This window comes from Polypterus senegalus, chromosome 10 (genome assembly GCF_016835505.1).
Source record: "Polypterus senegalus isolate Bchr_013 chromosome 10, ASM1683550v1, whole genome shotgun sequence".
NCBI lineage: Eukaryota > Metazoa > Chordata > Cladistia > Polypteriformes > Polypteridae > Polypterus > Polypterus senegalus.
In genome coordinates this window covers 158,957,018-158,976,108 of record NC_053163.1, presented here as the reverse complement: position 1 = coordinate 158,976,108, position 19,091 = coordinate 158,957,018, and the positions used below count along the sequence as shown (strand labels likewise).

Below are 19,091 nucleotides of genomic sequence, written 5' to 3'. Positions count from 1 at the left end.
ACCTCCCCAATTCTGGGCCCATTGTGAAGAAGTCTTCAAGCGGCGCATCCCTGCGTGAGCCGTCCACCCAGTAGTCCACGGCTCCGGTCCCAGAATGCGGGGTGGGCGTGCTGGCTGGCATTTGAAGAAGAGCGGCGGGGAGCGCAGCAGAACTCGTGTCCTTCAGCACCAGACAGACGGGACAGCTCCGCGACGGGACACTCACGTCGACTACAGCGACTCGGAGAAGCGCCGCATCAGCGACAGCCGGCGGGAATCCCCTCGTTTAAACAAAGCAGAGTGGAAGCGGACAAACTTCAGATGTGTGGACGGCCGATTTTTTTTACAGTGGCGGGGCTGCCACATTGGCACACGGCGCCGCAGTTCTCCAATGACAACTTCTCGTCTCCTCTGATGCTGTTGCCTGATCTCGTCTAGAAAGAAAACGGAGGCTTCGCTGCTTGTATCCGCTGAACAAATGTGTCATTAAACGACAAAAGGCGACTCCTCCATCAAACGGACGGTGGAAGTCTAAAAACTTACACGCCAACTGAGTACAGTATAACAGCAGCTGCCGCCGCCTGCCCTACAGCTGAGTGAACAGGCGGACGAACCGCGGAGCAGCTTTAAAGAAAGAGCCACCACCTCCTGCCCGAGCCGCCCAATAGCGAGCAGGATCTGGGCATGTGATGTTTGCTTATTGTGTGAGAGGCTCATCGATCATCGATAAGAGGGTGGGACTCCCGTGGAACGGCTACAGCTGCTCGTTAAAGCTCGCCATCAAGCGGACAAATCCGGAATAGCTCATTTTATTATCGCGCGGAGAAATCCAGTGGGACCTCACATAGCTTGTGAAAATTCTCGTAGAAAAAATAAAAGATTGAATTTGAATGATTTAAAAATGTTAATTTTAAATCTAAAACTTTAAAACTTCAATGTCAGAGAATTCAAAGCTAAAAATCTGCTCAGTTCATTTTAGGCAGACAGATAGATAATAAAGGCACTATATAATAGATAGATATATGAAAGACACTATAGGATAGATAGATAGATAGATAGATAGATAGATAGATAGATAGATAGATAGATCGATGAAAGGCACTATATGACAGATAGATAGATAGATAGATAGATAGATAGATAGATAGATAGATAGATAGATAGATAGATATGAAAGGCACTATATAACAGATAGATAGTAGACAGAATGACTAAAAAGGAAGAAAATAAAAAGGAAGAAAACCAAAGACTCGACAGTCCCAGTTGAAGTCTTCATTTTTGGTGTGTCACAGAGAGGATGTGCAGCCTTGTTCATAATGGCACTCAATTTTATTTTCATTGTCTCTTTCTCTATTATCTTCAGGGGGTCCACAGTGAGTCTCAAAACTGAGCCTTCCTTTTTAGTTGGTTTGTGTATTTGGTGGTCCTCTCTTGAAATGATGTCACCAGCCCAGCACACCACACGGCTGGACGATGTTACAGGTAGCATAACGTTCTCCACGGATTCTCTAGACCCTTTCACGTCTGTCACATGTGCTCAGAGTGAACCTGCTCTCATCTGTGAAAAGCAGCGTTTCTCAACCTTTAAGTATTTATGACCCAAGTTTTCATAACAGTTTTAATCGGGCCCCCCTAACATTTTTTTGAAATGTAGATGCATATTTTATTATACAGTACCTATTTAATTTTATTGACATATATCTAACTCTATATTTATTGTTCTAGTATCAGAATGTAGTTTAAGTTAATTTTGTTTTGGTTTCAACAGATGTTTTTCTCATATTTTTGATTCTTGTTTTCTCTTTTTCACATCTTCGCACCCCCCCTTTTTGTTACTTTGTGCCCCCTAGGGGCCCCACCCCACAGGTTGAGAACCACTGGTGAAAAGCACAGGTAGCCAGTGGTGGACCTGCCAATTCTGATATTCTATGGTAAATGCCAATCGAGCTTCATGGTGCCCACTAGAGGACGTTGGGCCCTCAGGCCACCCTCATGAAGTCTATTTGTGATTGTTTCGTCAGAGACATTCACACCAATGGCCTGCCTGCTGGAGGTCATTTTGTAGGGCTCTGCCAGTGCTCATCCTGTTCCTCCTTGCCCAAAGTTCATCAGCAGCAAAAACAGGTCACAAATTAAGAAAAGGGTTAGAAGGAAAACCTGCAGCCACTGGGGCCCTCCAGGACTAGAGTTGGGGACTCCTGTATTAGAACAGTGTGGAGGAGAACAGGCCATTCAGCCCAACAAGGCCTGTCAGTTCTATTCACTTAAAATAACATCAAGTCGAGGTTTGATGGTCCCTAAAGTCCTCCAGTCCTCCACACTACTTGTCACTTAGTCCATTTGCCTGTAGTTATCTGTGTTAAGAAAATATTCCTAATGTTTGTGCAAAAAATACCCTTAAGAAGTTTTCATCTGTCCCCATATTCTTGATGAACTCATTTTAAAGTCACCGTCTCAATCCACTGCACTAATTCCATTCATAATTTTAAACACTTCAGTCAGGTCTCCTCTTCATCTCCTGTAAAGGCTCAGCTCTTTTAATCTTTCCTCATAACTCATCCCCTGTAGCCCTGTAATCAGCCTCGTTGCTCTTCTCTGGACCTTCTCTTGTGCTGTTATGTTCTTTTTGTAGCTTGGAGGCCCAAACTGCACCCAGGACTCCAGATGAGGCCTCACCAGTGTGTTATAAAGCCTGAGCAGAACCTCCTGTGACTTGTACTGCACACATCAAGGCGCTATATAACCTGACATTCTGTTAGCCTTCTTAATGGCTTCTGAACCCTGTGTGACAGTTGATAGTGTTGAGCCCTTAATATAATAATATCTTTATATTTTTCCTACATGTTTACAAAGCGAGGTCCAACAGTAGCTGAGCGACCACTAATGTACTTTCTGCACTGCAGACATCCCACTGGTTGATTCTCTCCTACAACGCCCAATTTTCTAATTGGGTAGCTGAGCTGTGATTGACAGGTCAATGTCTGAGCAAACTTCAACTATTCGTGAAATAGACATGTTTTACTCTTTAAATGAAGGAGCTTGTGTGACATTTCACTCTCATTAGGTTGGAACAAAAAAAAAGAGAGATGGTTTCATGGTTTAAACGGGCTGTGACAAATTAAGGGTATTGCTCGCACCCTTGTACCCTCAGACACCACGTCAGACACCAGATAAAAGTCCAATTATTATTTATTATTATAATAATGTGCACAAAGCACGCTCCTCTGCACAATTCCCAATAAACAAACAATACTCAAATAACCAATAACCAAATCCTCCAATCTCCCAGACGCTTAGCCACCCTGCCTCCCAGCTCAGCTCCCCGTCTGGGAGCTCCCACAGTCCTTTTATACTCCCTGACCCGGAGGTGTTCCTGCCCAACAGTCCACAAGTCCTTATTCCTTCCGGGTCAGGGTAAATAGTCCTTTTCTTCAACCCGGGAGCACGTCGTTTCTTCCTGTCAAGTGACCGTGATGCACTCCCGGGTCATAGGGCACATAAGAGCCTACGAGCCCCCTTACAGCGACGCCTGGTGGCCCCCAAGGTATCCAGCAGGGCTGTGTACAAACACTACATAGTCCATGATGCCCTGCTGGAACTCGGGGCATGATCATGCTGTCGGGAGAGCTCCTCCTGGCGGCCTGGGGGTGAGGGCCAGGGTGTAAAATGCCGGCAATCCACCACAGGGCATAGAAATGCAGAAAAGACATGTTTAGACTTTACAAAAATCGCACAACACTTCCAGGACAAAATAGCCCAAAATGAGGAGTCACACCCAAACCTTTTCTTTTTACACACAACAGATTTAAATATGACCCAAGTGGGAGTGACATCACCCAATCTGGAATACCAGTCCATCACAGGGCTCACACACACTCCATTATGAACACACATGCTTGCACTGATCCACTTTAGGGTCACCCATTAGCCCAATGAGCCTGTCTTTGTGATGTATGGAAGAAAACTGGAATGTCTGGGGACCAAACCATGCAGGTAAAAAGAGAAAATCCAAAATCCACACTTAGTGACCACGCTGTGATTTCATTCTGGTCTCCTAGAGTTCCAAGACAATAGTGCTGAAGATTATGGCACCCATTATTATTATTATTATTATTATTATTGCTGTATATTTGTTTATCACAGCAATGTGATAGTGTCTGCTATGGTCTATATGTTTCGACTAGAATTTAAGCCAACACCTTACAGACCACGTGAGTGGTTCCCATCAGTGCCACCTCCTGTACTTCTTGGACTGTATGGCGTCCTGGCAGCTCCTGCAGGTTTATTTTTAATCCCCTCTTGAAGGCACCTTCAGCCCCAACCACCACAGGCACAACTCTAGTACTGGTATCACACGTCCTACTGATCTCAATCTCCAGATCTTTATATTTTTGTTGCTTTTCAGCTTCTTTCAGGAAGATGTTGTTGTCATCTGCTACACCCATTAGCAGGCATTGCTTCTCCATCTTGTCACGGCTCCCTCTATCAGTATGGAGAGCTGGAGTGGTTTGGATGGCCATGTCCCATGTGATGTCAGTGTCTCCATAGTTGACAGTAGCCTCTGACATGTGCTGGTACCATTTCTCAAGGAATTTGCCCAGCAAGTGCACCACACATTGACCAGTACAGTTAGCTGGCAACCTTGTTTTGCCTCGTAGAAGCCAACCAGAGGCAGCCAATCCATTAGACAATGTAGGCAGCCAGCTATGTCCCTGGCACCTGAGGGGCGCATTTTATGACAGTTAAGGCACATTTCTGTTACGTCCGTGCTGTGGACAGTGTCGGATAACTCCACCACTCGGTCTTATAATACTGAAAGTGAGATGTGTACACCGAGGAATGCCATTCATGTAACTCAAGCGAAGTGTGCTCACCAGTTTTCCATTATGTCTATGCTATGGACACTGAGGGGTGCCATTTTGGCTGCTCAAGAAAAGCACACTCCAGATCTTTACGAGCACAAGGGGGTGCCATGTTGGCAACTAAAGGGGGTGAAAGTCCAAACACTTCATATGGGCTTTGACCAGCACTGATGCCAGCGATAATATGGCTGACCATCTCCTCAGCCTTGCGGCACATTGTGCACTCACTGCCAGCAAGCTGCTTCAGGATCTTCAGCTACTGGTGCCTTGTGTTGAGTGCTCAGTCCTGAGCTACAATGTGTAGGCCTTCATTCTCTTCCAGTGAGCCCAGGCTGTGGAGTCACACTTGCACTTACTGTATGTCCACAAATGGTCCCATTAAAACTATGGAGGTGCTGACCATGCAGTGGCCTTTTTTATGTCTTTCAGAAACTTGAACTTCTCAGTATCAGTGATGGCCTTGAGTCTCAATATTGTTACAGATTTGTTGATGAGCTGCACTGGCAAATCCTTGCTATGAAGATGTATTTTGCTCTGTTGGCCTCAATGGGTCCTCAAAAGATTGATGAATGTATCTCTGATGATGTAGACATAAGTTCAAAGATTCCATGGCCACCATTTTGATTCTTGATACAGAGTCACTCAACATCTGCTTTTCAATGATGAAGTCAATGTAAGAGCAGAACAGAAGCCTCCTGGTCTTGGTGTCCATCCTCTCAATTTCAGATCTCCTCCAATGAATAATTCCAAAGCTGTACAAAGTGACTGGAATCAACATACCATTGATCCCTGAGATCTTGTTCTTCAAGTTGAGATCAGAGCAGGTGCTGTCATCCATAGAATTCTTCTGCTATCTTCTCCTTCATCTCAGTGTGCTGAATATCATCACTTTTGTTAATGTCCTTGGTGTCTTCAGGGTGCAGGTTTTGAAACCTTGTCCTGTCAACCAGCTGGATGTCTCTGTTTTGACAAGTTTAACATTCTGATTCATATCATCATCATCATCATCATCATGAAGATAATGATGCACATGATACAATCATCATATAGCCAAGTCTTTCTCTCTTTTTCTTTTGGCTACTCCCGTTAGGGGTTCCGCTATCGTTCTGTCTTCTGTATCTTGTTCTGTCACACTTGTCACCTGTATGTCCTCTCACACCACCTCCATAAACCTTCTCTTAGGCCTTCCTCTTTTCCTCTTCCCTGGCAGCTCTATCCTTAGCACCCTTCTCCCAATATACCCCTCATCTCTCCTCAGCACAAGTCCAAACCAACACAATCTCGTCTCTCTGACTTTGTCTCCAAACTGTACAACTTGAGCTGACCCTTTAATGTCCTCATTTCTAATCCTATCCATCGTCATCACACCCAATGCAGATCTTGCAAATCTCTGCCACCTCCAGCTCTGTCTTCTGCTTTCTGGTCAGTGTCACCGTCTCCAGCCCATATCATTTCTGATCTCACTACCGTTCTGTAGACCTTCCCTGTCACTCTTGCTGATACTCGTCTGTCACAAATCACTCCTGACACTCTTCTCCACCCACTCCACCCTGCCTGCACTCTCTTCTTCACCTCTCTTCCCATTACTCCATACTGTTGATCCCAAGTATTTAAACTCACCCACCTTCGCCAACTCTCCTCTCCTCATCCTCACCACTCCACTGACCTTCCTCTCATTCACACACATGTATTCTGTCTTGGTGGTCCTACTGACCTTCATTCCGCTCCTCTCATATCTCCACATCTCCAGGGTCTCCTCAACTTGCTCCCTACTCTCACTACAGATCACAATTTCATCAGCAAACATTATAGTCCACAGGGACTCCTGTCTAATCTCATCTGTCAACCTGTCCATCACCATTGCAAATAAGAAAGGCCTCAGAGCCAATCTCTGATGTAATCCCACCTTCGTCGCTCCTACCGCAAACCTCACCACGGTCACACTCCCCTCGTACATACCCTGTACCACTCTTACGTACTTCTCTGCCACTCCCGACTTCCTCATACAATACCACAGCTCCTCTCACTCACCCTGTCATTTGCTTTCTCCAGGTCCATAAAGACACAATGCAACTCCTTCTGTTCTTCTCTCTACTTCTCCATCAACATCCTCAGAGCAAACATCACATCTGTGGTGCTCTTTCTTAACATTAAAACCATCCTGCTGCTCACTAATCATCACCTCACTTCTTATCTGAGCTTCCACTACTCTTTCCCATAACTTCATGCTGTGGCTCACCAGTTTTATCCCCCTGTAGTTACTGCAGTCCTGCACATCCCCCTTATTCTTAAATATCAGCCCACCAGTACAGTAATCCTGCTTTCCAGACCCCCCCACGATAGGTGAAAATCCGCGAAGTAGAAACCATATGTTTCTATGGTTATTTTTCTATATTTTAAGCCCTTATAAACTCTCCCACACTGTTTATCAATATTCCCCGCACAGTTATACAGCATAAACCCTTTGTATTCTCTTAGATATTAGGTAAGATTCATTGAAATTATGTATGTAAACACACTGTTTATATACAGTAAAACCTAAATATTATTTTAAAGATATCGAGTGTCTCCGATATCACACATGTTACAGCCATTACAATAGACAGGCCACCAGCAATAAATACGTACAATGCAAGGAAAATTGTATACAGTAAATGTGTGTACAGTGACACTAAACGTATGTACATGTACTAAGTACTGTAAGTAGAAAATAAATTATGGTTACTCACCAACAATGACACGATGACTTGTCGGATAACGATGAGTTTTATTTTACTGCACAACAAAGGAGAGCGTTACAGGCCTTCTATAGAAGCCTCTTCAGGCGATTGTGTAGCACCGCCATTGTTCTTCTTCAATCCAAATCCCTAAAGCAGATTCCATCCAGACTACTGCCTTATTACATCCACTTACAACTCTCTTTGCACCCTGGTTAAAAGGACACTGCGGCCATAGATCATATATTCCTTTCCTACTTTTAAAATAAAAAGAATTGTAGCCTCATTGATGCTGTAAAGGCATCCTACAGCGGTGTAGCTTTTCCCTTCCTTCAACATATCCAAAACGTTTACCTTTTCGGCAATTATTAACATCTTCCATTGGCGCTTGGGCACGGCCCCTGAAGCAGTAACAGGAGCAGATCGTTTTGGAGCCACAATGAAGGGCTTGACTACGCACAAAGATAAACACAAAAGAGCACAAAAGTGAACTCTTTACACAGCGAAACACGTTGATGTTGAATGAGCGAAACGAGACTTCCTGGTTAACACCGCATTCAGCACACAGGAACTTAACTGCGTGTTCTGATTGGTTAGCTTCTCAGTCATCCGCCAATAGCGTCCCTTGTATGAAATCAGCTGGGTAAACCAACTGAGGAAGCATGTACAGGAAGTAAAAAGACATATTGTCCGCAGAACCCGCGAAGCAGCAAAAAATCCGCGTTATATATTTAGTTATGCTTACATATAAAATCCGCGATAGAGTGAAGCCGCGAAAGTCGAAGCGCGGTATAGCGAGGGATTACTGTACACTTCTTCTCCACTCCTTATCATCCCCTCACTTTCCAAGATTCCATTAAACAATCTCGTTAAAAACTCCTCTGCTGTTTCTCCTAAACATCTCCATGCTTCCACAGGTATGTCATCTGGACCAACGGCTGTTCCATTCTTCATCCTCTTCATCGCTGTCCTTACTTCCTCCTTGCTAATCCGTTGCACTTCCTGATTCAGTATCTCCACATCATCCAAACTCTTCGCTCTCTCATTCTCTTCATTCATCAGCCTCTCAAAGTCCTCTTTCCATTTGCTCATCACACTCTTCCTCTCTTGTGAGTACGTTTCCATCTTTATCCTGTAACACCCTAACCTGCTGCACATCTTTCCCAGCTCAGCCCCTCTCTGTAGCCCACCGGTCCTTTTCTCCCTCCTTTGTGTCCAACCTCTCATACAACTCATCATACGCCTTTTCTTTAGCCTTCGCCATCTCTCTCTTCACCTTGCGCCTTATCTCCTTGTACTCTTCTCTACTTTCTGCATCTCTCTGACTATCCCACTTCTTCTTTGTCATCTTCTTCCTCTGTATACTCTCCTGTACTTCCCCATTCCACCCATAGGTTTCCTTTTCCTCCTTCTTCTTTCCAGATGTCATGCCAAGCACCCTTTTTGTGGTCACCCTTACTACATCTGCTGTAGTTGCCCAGCTGTCTGGTAACTCTTCACTGCCACCCAGTGCCCGTCTCACCTTCTCCCTAAACTCAACCTCGCAGTCTTCTTTTTTCAACTTCCACCATTTGATCCTTGGCTCTGGCCTCACTCTCTTCCTCTTCTTGATCTCCAATGTCGTCCTACAGACCACCATCCTATGCTACTTAACTACACTTTCCCCTGCCACCACTTTGCAGTCTACAATCTCCTTCAGATCAACTCTTCTGCATAGGATGTAATCTTCCTCCACTCTTGTACATCACCCTATGTTCCTCCCTCTTAAAATACGTATTCACCACAGCCATGTCCATCCTTTTGGCAAAATCCACTATCCTCTGACCTTCTTCATTCCTCTCCTTGGTACCATACCTACCCATCACCTCCTCGTCTCCTCTGTTCCCTTCACCAACATGTCCTTTGAAATCTGCTCCAATCACCACTTTCTGTCCATCACTTCATCCAACTCACTCCAGAAATGTTCTTTCTCCTTCCTCGCATACCCACTTTGCAGTTCATATGCACTAACAACATTCATCATCACACCTCCAATTTCCAGCTTCATCATCATCACTCTGCCTGACACTCTTTTCACCTCTTGACATGCTGTTCCTTCAGAGTAACCCCTACCCCATTTCTCCTCCTATCCACAACATGATAAAAACAATTTGAATCCCCCTCTGATCCACTTGGCCTTACTCCCCTTCCATTTAGACTCTTCATCATATCTGCTAACTCTCTTCCCTTCCCAGTCATACTGCCAACATTCACAGTTCCTACCCTCAGTGCCACTCTCTTTACCTTCCTCCTCTCCTCCTGCCTCCAGGCACGGCTCCCCCCTCTTCTTCTCCTCTGTCTTCTTCTTCGGCCAACAGTAGCCCAATTTACACCAGCACCCTGTTGGCTAACAGTACTGGTGGCGGCTGTTGTTAACCTGGGGCTCGACCGACCTGGTATGGAAATTTGAATTGTCTGCATATTGATTGGTAAAATTTGACACCGGATGTCCTTCCTGACGTAACTCTCCCCTGTCTATCTGTATAATACTCAAACAGGTTGCCACTTGTTCTTTGGCTTTAAGGGGCAGCGCATACCAGGGAGGGGTAGGCTGGGCTCGGTAGTGTTGTGGTATCCCACCAAAAATGTAAGCTTTGAAGGTGTGGGGCAGATCTGAACGAAATCTCAGTTGCTTGTTTATGTGACATACCAACACATCCCACATTTTACAGATTTTGTTTTATTTATCGTTTCAGCATTTACTGTACACACCTCTTTATTTCTTCATTGATCTTCTCATTGGTTAAATGCTCTTCCTTTTCGGGGAGTGGAAAGGTCTGTTTTTTCCCAGCCATTTTTGATGAATAGTACATAATGGGCTGTGCCCCCTCTCGGCTGTGCGCCTCCCCGTTGTTCTTCAGTGGTTGCGTGTCATATATGCCGCTGTCACGTGGTTTTATTTAACTTTGAGAATTTCCCTCAAATACACTTTTTCGCTTATTTTTTGTATTTTTATTTACATTTTATTAAATTATTTTAAATTATCTTTACTTACTGTTTGGTTTTGATCATTGTTGACCTTGGCCCAAGGCTGAGAACATTTTTTGCGCTGTGTGCTGAAGTGTGAGTGAGTTGAGTTAGGTAAAGGATGTGCTTGTGTCCGCGTTATGTTATTTAGTTAACTGACCCGTTACATTTCTTTATTTAATAAAAAAAGATCATCATATAGTTCATATGAGTGAATAAGGTCATTGTTTTAAAAGTGTATGTTAAGCTGCCGTATGTGTGTAGCTGTTGCGAGTAACTACAGGTTGGCTGCGTTTATTTATTGTTTATCATCTTATTCAAACATACTGTTAAACAGAGCGAATAAATGGAGACTTCAAGTAAGAGCGCGACTCCATTATGCTCCTTCGATTTCAATTTTAGGGTAACGTTGGGTAGAAGTCGTGTCTCAGGCTAAGTCGCACAGCGGTGACTGACGAGAGTTACAACACGGTCTGCTTTCCTTGTCTGCGCTTGCGTTTTATCAAGAAAGGTGCGTGCGTGACAGGACTAATGTACGCACAAATGAAATGAAATTTGTATTGTTGTCCGCATATTGATTGGCAAAATTTGACACTGGATGCCCTTCCTGACTTAACCCTCCCCATTTATCCGGGTTTATCTGGGACTGGCATGAAGAAACACACTGGTTTGTGCATCCCATGTGGCTGAGTTATCTTATAGCCAAGTCTGAAAGTGCGAAAAGACAGGAACCAACTGTGAATGAGCAAAAGTCAATTTCATGGCCCCTTCACAGAAACATTCACTTGTTTATTAAATGTTATTAAAATCTATTATATAGTGCCTTTCACATCTATCTATCTATCTATCTATCTATCTATCTATCTATCTATCTATCTATCTATCTATCATATAGTGCCTTTCACATCTATCTATCTATCTATCTATCTATCTATCTATCTATCTATCTATCTATCTATCTATCTACTTCACATCGCTCTTTACAATAACGAGTGCTAACCGAGTGCAAGTGCCGTGTGCTACTCTTACATTCCTCCACTAGGTGGCACTGCGTCCTCACAGTTGCTGCTCCAAGTGTTTTCATTGCTGACGCATGTGAGGCCAGCGATGCCCTCAGGATTTTCAAGGCGCACAATCACTTTTACTGTAACAACAAAACAAAAGAATAAATGAAAATGAACAGGCTATTTTCCAGTGGTATTTCATGTCCCCCATCATTTATTTTAATGGGATTTTTGGCCTTGTTTACATTCTGTGTTGTGTTGTTGGTTCCTTTTTAAATCACTTCATGGCAGTGATTAGTAATGCCGAGTAAACCACTGAGCTTTAAACTACAAGGCTGACTTGAGACTCGCTGTGTCTCCCTATAAGATGTCATTTTGCCATCTCATTTTCTTGTTGTTGTAATTTGCTATGCAATGAAACAGAACTTATGGTATGAAACTTGTGGAGGGGCCAAATCAGAATTTTCCGTAGTAAGTGGCTTTGTTTTTTAGGACAAACCAGGAGAGAAGGTGTAACTCAAGAAATGATAGAACTGGAAGTCAAAACACTCACTGACTGTAAAGAATGTTGAGCCAAATATTAAAAATGATCATTAGATTCATGATTATGTTCGTTTGGCCAAATACTTTTGAGCTCCTGGAAAATATGAGGGATGCTGAAAAATGGTCGTCATCCATCATTTCTAAGCAGCTCCTACAATATTTTTAGTGAATCCCTTAAATTAGAGCTGAAATGATCACTTTATTTCAAATCCATTGTGGTGGCATACAGAGCCAAAAATCTGAAAATTGTGCCACCATCCAAATACTTTTGGACCTGACTGAATAACATCATTTAAAAACAACCAAATTATCCAGGTACCATGATAGGAAATATAAATCACGACTTAAGTGATCCACTGCTGAGTTATACTCAATATAAAGGTAGTGGGAGGAGCCAGCAACAGTGACATCAGAGTTGCCCCGCCTCCGGTTGGCCCACAAACAAAATGGCACAACATTAAATCATTTTTTGGAGGAATCACCAGATAAAAAAAGACATGCAAGGATGAAAAACCAGGAAACCACGCTGCACTTCACACCTAAATCAAAGGAAACTCGAGAACTGGAGTCATACGTCGTAGCCAAAGGATTGTTACCAGAAAAAAACCTTCTTAAACAACACAACCACAAGGTGAGTCTTTTAGGTTTTATTCTGCCAAATGGGGAAATAAAATGGACACCTCAGTTAAATTTTTACCCAATTACGGTAATTGATCCTGAGATTGTGACCCCTGAAGCCACACCCCTAGCAACCTGGCGTAACAACGGGAAAACGAAAACAGCACTTTCCATAGGCGGCAGCAAGTGGTGTCAAAAATGTCAGAGTAGGAGTTTTCACGTCATTGATCACACTTCTGATCTCAAAATGAATGTGAGAAATGGATTCCTTACCATCGAATACCTTAAAATGAACATTTAAGGGGGTAGAAGTTATCTGTTGTCACACACGTGTGCATGGGAGGCAGCTAAAGGGCTTGAGCGACGACAATTCCAAGTCAGGCCGGGACGTGGCAGAGTGCACTGATTCGTTTCGGTTCTCCTTGACCTGCAGACCACCCACGGGAGATTCCACCTGGCCCTGTTGACGTCACTTCCGGGTCCGAGCCTATGGAGGAAGACCTTGTCAGCTCTGGCCACTTTGATGTCACGTCCGGGCTCGAGCCTATGGCTGGAGACCCTCATGAGCTCGACCACTCTGACTTCACTTCCTGTCTTCCCCTTTAAAAGCCTCCACCTTTTCCTTATTCCCTCAGTCCTGTTTTGTACGCAGCAGTGCTGTATCAACATTTTTACGACTTTTCAGCCAGGATACCAAATATACGGGTGGCTGCCCCAAACCTTGATATGGCTCCGTGTGGAGTTTCTGACACTGTACATATATACACAGTAGGTATAATCCAATTTCTGTCTGTCGGTCCGTATGTCTGTCCGCTCTTCACAGAATTAGATTGTTTGGTTTTTCTAGAATTTGCTTGAACAGTCCGGTTGATTTCGCGACTTCTCTCATCGCACTAAGTATCACAGTTCACTTGCCGTACCAATTTATTGGCCCAAATCCGAGATGGAGGCAGCAGGCGGAGGTAAGCTGGAAGCGTGACGTCAAGAGAGGGGAGCCGGGCGGGACCCTCCTGACTCACTCACTCACGAGCCAGCTTGTGTTCGAGTCGCCACGTGTTGGAGCGCACTCTGCCTCTGCTTAGCTAGTGCTGCCTGTTTGTTCAGCAGACATTATCATCTAGAGATTGTTAAGGAGTAACGCTTGACGTTCTTGTGAGAGAAATCAGAGCCACGTGTGTACTCAGGCACCAGCCTTGGAGGATACTTTACCTCAGCTTAGCTAGAAAACGAGTGAAAAACTACATAATGGATTTAGATTGGGTTTTATTTCTAGAATTTGCTTGAACTTTCCGGTTGAATTTGCGACTTCTCTCATTGCGCTAATCATCATAGTTCAGTTGTGGTACTGATTTATTCACGTGAATCTGAGAGAGAGGCTGTGGGTCGAGTGGAGGGGGAAGCATGAAGTCGGGAGAGGGGAGCCGGGCGGGACCCTCCTGACTCACTCACGAGCCATCTTGTGTTCGAGTCGCCACGTGTTGGAGCGCACTCTGCCTCTGCTTAGCTAGTGCTGCCTGTTTGTTCAGCAGACATTATCATCTAGAGATTGTTAAGGAGTAACGTTTGACGTTCTTGTGAGAGAGATCAGAGCTACGTGTGTTTTAGAGGGTAGCTGCCGATTGGCGGAGATATCACGGCCATCTGCTTTTCTCCCCACCTGGGGGATGCTCTCCCATCAGAGCGGCACACGATCAGATACAGTGCCAACGTTTGAAGTCAGAGCGTACCCACCTTCTGCTTGGCCAGAGATACCTTGCCAACTTTTTACATTTTCGACAAAGAGATCACAGCTACATTCTCACCCCTGATAGCAAAAACCAAAAATATCGTACATCAAGAGGCCCTCGGATATGAAAGTGGTCAATATAAATTTGTTTATTGATTTTTAAACTTTGTCCTGTTTCACTACTAGATGGGCGCAGCCACCAGGGACAGCCAGTCAAACATAAAATAGTGTCACACATGTGCGATTAGGAGGCAGTCAAAGAGCCTAAAGGTGAGTGAAACATCGCGAGGTAGAGGGTTGTCACGTGGTACTTACCTGAATCTCTTTTGCTCAACAGAAAACCTGAAGAAAAATAATTCCTCCACATCCAGATTCCAAAATGGCCACGACGACGTCACTTCCGGCCCACCAAGATGACGTCACTTCCGGCTCCATCAATCCACCTCATTTCCGTCCCATCATGCTCACGTTGTTTCCGGTTCCTGTTTTCAACGTCACTTCTTGCCAACCATTTCCTGTCCCATAATCCTTTTCCTGTATAAATTCACCATTTTGACTCATGAAAACTGTTCATTGTTTGTTCTGAGACTTTGAATCACTCTTTTTTTTAATTGTCTGGACGACAATATATGGGGACGGTCCCCAAAACTTTGTTTTGTATTGTGTAAACTTTCTTTTGAAGAAGAATAACTATCACAATACAAACTAGTGCTTGACCAACTGTTGAATCGATGAATTTCAATTCTTTTCACATCCGATTCTTCATTTAAAACCCTGTTGATCATCCATCGATTATCCAACCCGCTATATCCTACCTACAGGGTCATGGGGGTCTGCTGGAGCCAATCCCAGGGCACAAGGCAGGAAACAAACCACGGGCATGGCGCCAGCCCACCGCAGCCCTGTTGACCACCACAGTGAAAATCGGTCAGTTTTTTCCGGATGCTGATTTTAATGGACTGCGGAGATCCACAGTAAAGCATCTGAATTCTTTGTCTTCTGAGAGATTTGAGTTTTGGATTTTTTTTTTGAACAAAAAATTTGCCAACCATTGTGAGGACTTGTTGTCACTTTGTCATTGTGGCGCATTTAGAGGAGACTGATGGGCAAAAATGGTATATTTTTCTTTTTTAAACTGCAATCTACAATAATGTGCAGAAAGGGAAAGGGTCTGAAAACATTAAAAATCAAATGTATATCTAAAACAGTCACAGCTGATGTGATTCACCATAAAGATGTTTAAGTAATCAGAGGATGCCATGGCAGAAGTAAAGGTAGCCGTCATGAGCCGTGAGGGGCGAACATCAGTACCTCAGGACATGAGGTTTAAGTAAAACTGGGGACTGCAGAAGAATTTTGCTGAGATCTCTCATCACCACTAGATGGCAGAAGAGACCTGTGATAAAGTCGACAGCCTTGTGTCCTGCCAGTTGGTCTTTCCTGGTCTTAGAATGGGAAACACACAAGAATCAGGACCCTCAGAGCTCATGGATGGAACCTCTGCAGTATGGAGGAGGAGGCTGGGAGCTGATAGCACATTGCTGAACCCACCACATGCCGAACCACCTGGATTGGAAGCCCTAAATAATACGAGCTGGTGTTGTGGTGGGAGAAATGCTGCTCTTGTCCATTCACATGTGCGACATATGAAAGGAGACAAGGACAGGGCCAGAGACCACCTGGGGTATGTACTGCCAGTCCTGACAAGACTGGTTCAGAACATTGTTTGAGGATAGCTGTGACATGTGAAATACTCAGTCAGCCAATCAGTCAGTCAGTCATCTTCAAGCCCGCTCAGTCCTGAGCAAGGCTCTGAGGGTCTCCTGGAGTTTATCTCAGCTAACATCGGGCGCAAGGCAGGAACAAACCTTGGACAGGATGCCAACCCTGGAATATATTTGTCAAAAGTAATTAAAAGGCTCACAACCTGCATAGAGTTCATTGTCTATTTCAGTGGGCACTGATTATTTAGTAGCAGGTAGGATTCACATTTGCTCCTGGGACATCCAGAATGTTCCTCTTTCATGGGTTCAACAAAACGCTGGGAATATTTCTTAGGACCGCATCACATTAGACGACTTTTCTAGAGGTTTTCAGCCGTCCCTTTTTTTACATAATCTTAGCGAGTCGGAGGCAGTTGGCATCTCACTCCCATGAAGCCGGTCACTGAATACAACATCTGCAGCGACTCCGGTGTGGTAGAAATGACTGTCAAGCAAAGACAGGCAGGAGGAAGTTTAAATCACAAACTGGAATCTTTATTACGCAGCAATATAATGAAGAGACTTCACTGGGGGGCAAGTGCCTCAACTAGAAAGAGCATCGGTTAATATAACATCTCCTCTTATCCTCTATGCAAAATACTCTCCTCCTTCTAGCTCTTCCCACCATTACCTAATGTCCACGACCACCATCACCCAGTGTCCACACCGATTGTTGAGTAATGTCCATGCCCATAGTTACCTAATTGTCCATGCCTACCGTTACCCAATGTTAATGCTCAATGTTGCTTAATGTCCATGCCCACCATTGTCTAACATCCATGCCCACTGTTACCTAATGTCCACGCCCACCATCACCCAATATCCACGCCCACAGTTACCTAATGTCCACGACCACCGTTACCCAGTTTCCAAGCCCACTATTGCCTAATGTCCATGTCCATTGTTACCTAATGTCCATGCCCACCATTGCCTAATGTCCATGCCCACCATTACCTTATGTCCATGCCCACTACTACCTAATCTCTATGCCCACCATTGCCTAATATCCGTTTCCACCATTACCTTATGCTCATGCCCACCACTACCTAATGTCCATGCCCACTGTTACCTAATGTCCATGCACACAGTTACCTAATTGTCCATGCCTACCGTTACCTAATGTCCATGACCATCATCATCCAATGTTAATGTCCACTGTTGCCTAATGTCCATGCCTACCATTACCTAATGTCCTTGCCCACCATTGCCTAACATCCATGCCCACTGTTACCTAATGTACACGCCCACCATCACCCAATGTCCACTCCCGCTTTTACCTAATGTCCATGCCCATTGTTACCTAATGTCCACGGCCACCATTACCTAATGTCCACGCCCACCACTACCTAATGTCCATGCCCACCATTACCTTATGTCCGTGCCCACCACTACCTAATGTCCATGCCCACCATTGCCTACTGTCCATGCCCACCACTACTTAATGTCCATATCCGCCACTACCTAATGTCCATGCCCACCATTATCTAATGTCCAACACCTGACCAAAACCTGACCCCTGTGCAGGGGTCCAAAACTCATTTACTGATGAGTTTACACCATTAGGGTCGAGATTAGGAGGACCCACACATAAGAAATGGGCTGCTCAGAAGAATAATTACTTTTCCAAACATCTCTCAAGGTTAATGTCTGAGTAGCTGCATTTCTAAAGCAGTGGCCCTAAGTTTTCTTAAATAACAGGCTGTCCATGACTTGTCACCATGCTGGTGTCTGAACAAGCAGACAAACAAGCCTTTAATAATGAACTCTTTCTTCACCTAAAGACAGCTAATACAACACTTTTTTGCTTTCACTTGATTGCGAATGCATTGATCCGTACATTTAAATTCTCCATACGAGCAGCTTATCCAATACTAATACACTCTAATCATCAATACCAAAGGTTAATCAATTAGGCTAATTCCACACCTGCTCATCCGCAGCTCACTCTGTGTGCATGAGGGGGCTGACAAACTAATGCAGATCATCCACAACTACAATGCATAGAATGTAACGACGAGGAATAAGGAACACATGGGGGGCTCTGGACCCCAGAAACAGAAGAGAGTCTTGGTATGTTTTATGTACCACAACAGAATGGAAAAAAGAATAAAAAAATGTGTGAGTGTCAGTTGGCTTTGTGCCTTAGGAACCAAGTTAGCCGAACTCTTCTGTAACATTTCTGTAATTATTTACTGCTCTGATGCTGATCTTTCTGATCATAAAATAGTTCATTATGGTAGCAATTGATGAGAAGAATTCATCATTCATTGCAGAATTACAGTTTTTGAGGGTTCCTTTAGGGTGACTCTTTCTCTCGTACGATTTGGCTCATCGTCATCTCATAACAGGCTTAAGTTTCAAGTTTGGTATTTTTCTCCTCCGGCCATTTTAGCTGTAGACCAGCCTCAAGAAACTGTGACACACACACCCATCATTGAGTTATCGAAGTTTTCGGTATCGGGGACTCAAAAACATCAAGATCTGTTCGAAAACCCGAGATCTAAATTTTTGACGAATCTAAAGCTTTAGAAAAGATGATAGAATATGAGAGGTAGAGAGCACACGCTGATAGCGCGTTACAGCAGCCACCACACGACAAACTACCTGGATTGGGACCTGAGTACAACCCAGGGTGACACCTCAATGCCACACTGGAACATTACGAGGTTTTTTTATGGTGGCTGGAGTGCCAATCCTGCCATCAACCCCCACATTTTCCCTGTAAATTGGGGGACCTACAGATGCAGATTAACGTCATATCCAGGATGGAGCAATTGCAGGTTAAGGCCTTGCTCATGGGTCCAACAGAGTCACTTCTAGTGTTTATGGGATTCAAACTGGCAACCTTAAGATTACCCATTCAGATCCGTAGC

At 44.3% G+C, this 19,091-nt stretch overlaps 1 protein-coding gene across 1 annotated transcript in view; it reads right to left on the bottom strand.

Moving 5' to 3' along the window:
* The window catches only part of si:ch73-60h1.1 (calcium/calmodulin-dependent protein kinase type IV), a 107,521-nt gene extending 107,178 nt beyond the window's left edge, over positions 1-343 (bottom strand). Inside the window, exon 1 of the mRNA XM_039764632.1 lies at positions 3-343. Within this exon, the coding sequence (XP_039620566.1) occupies positions 3-121 (119 nt within the window). The 5' untranslated portion in view covers positions 122-343. The remainder of the gene's footprint in view (positions 1-2) is intronic.
* Positions 344-19,091: the final 18,748 nt, after the last annotated feature.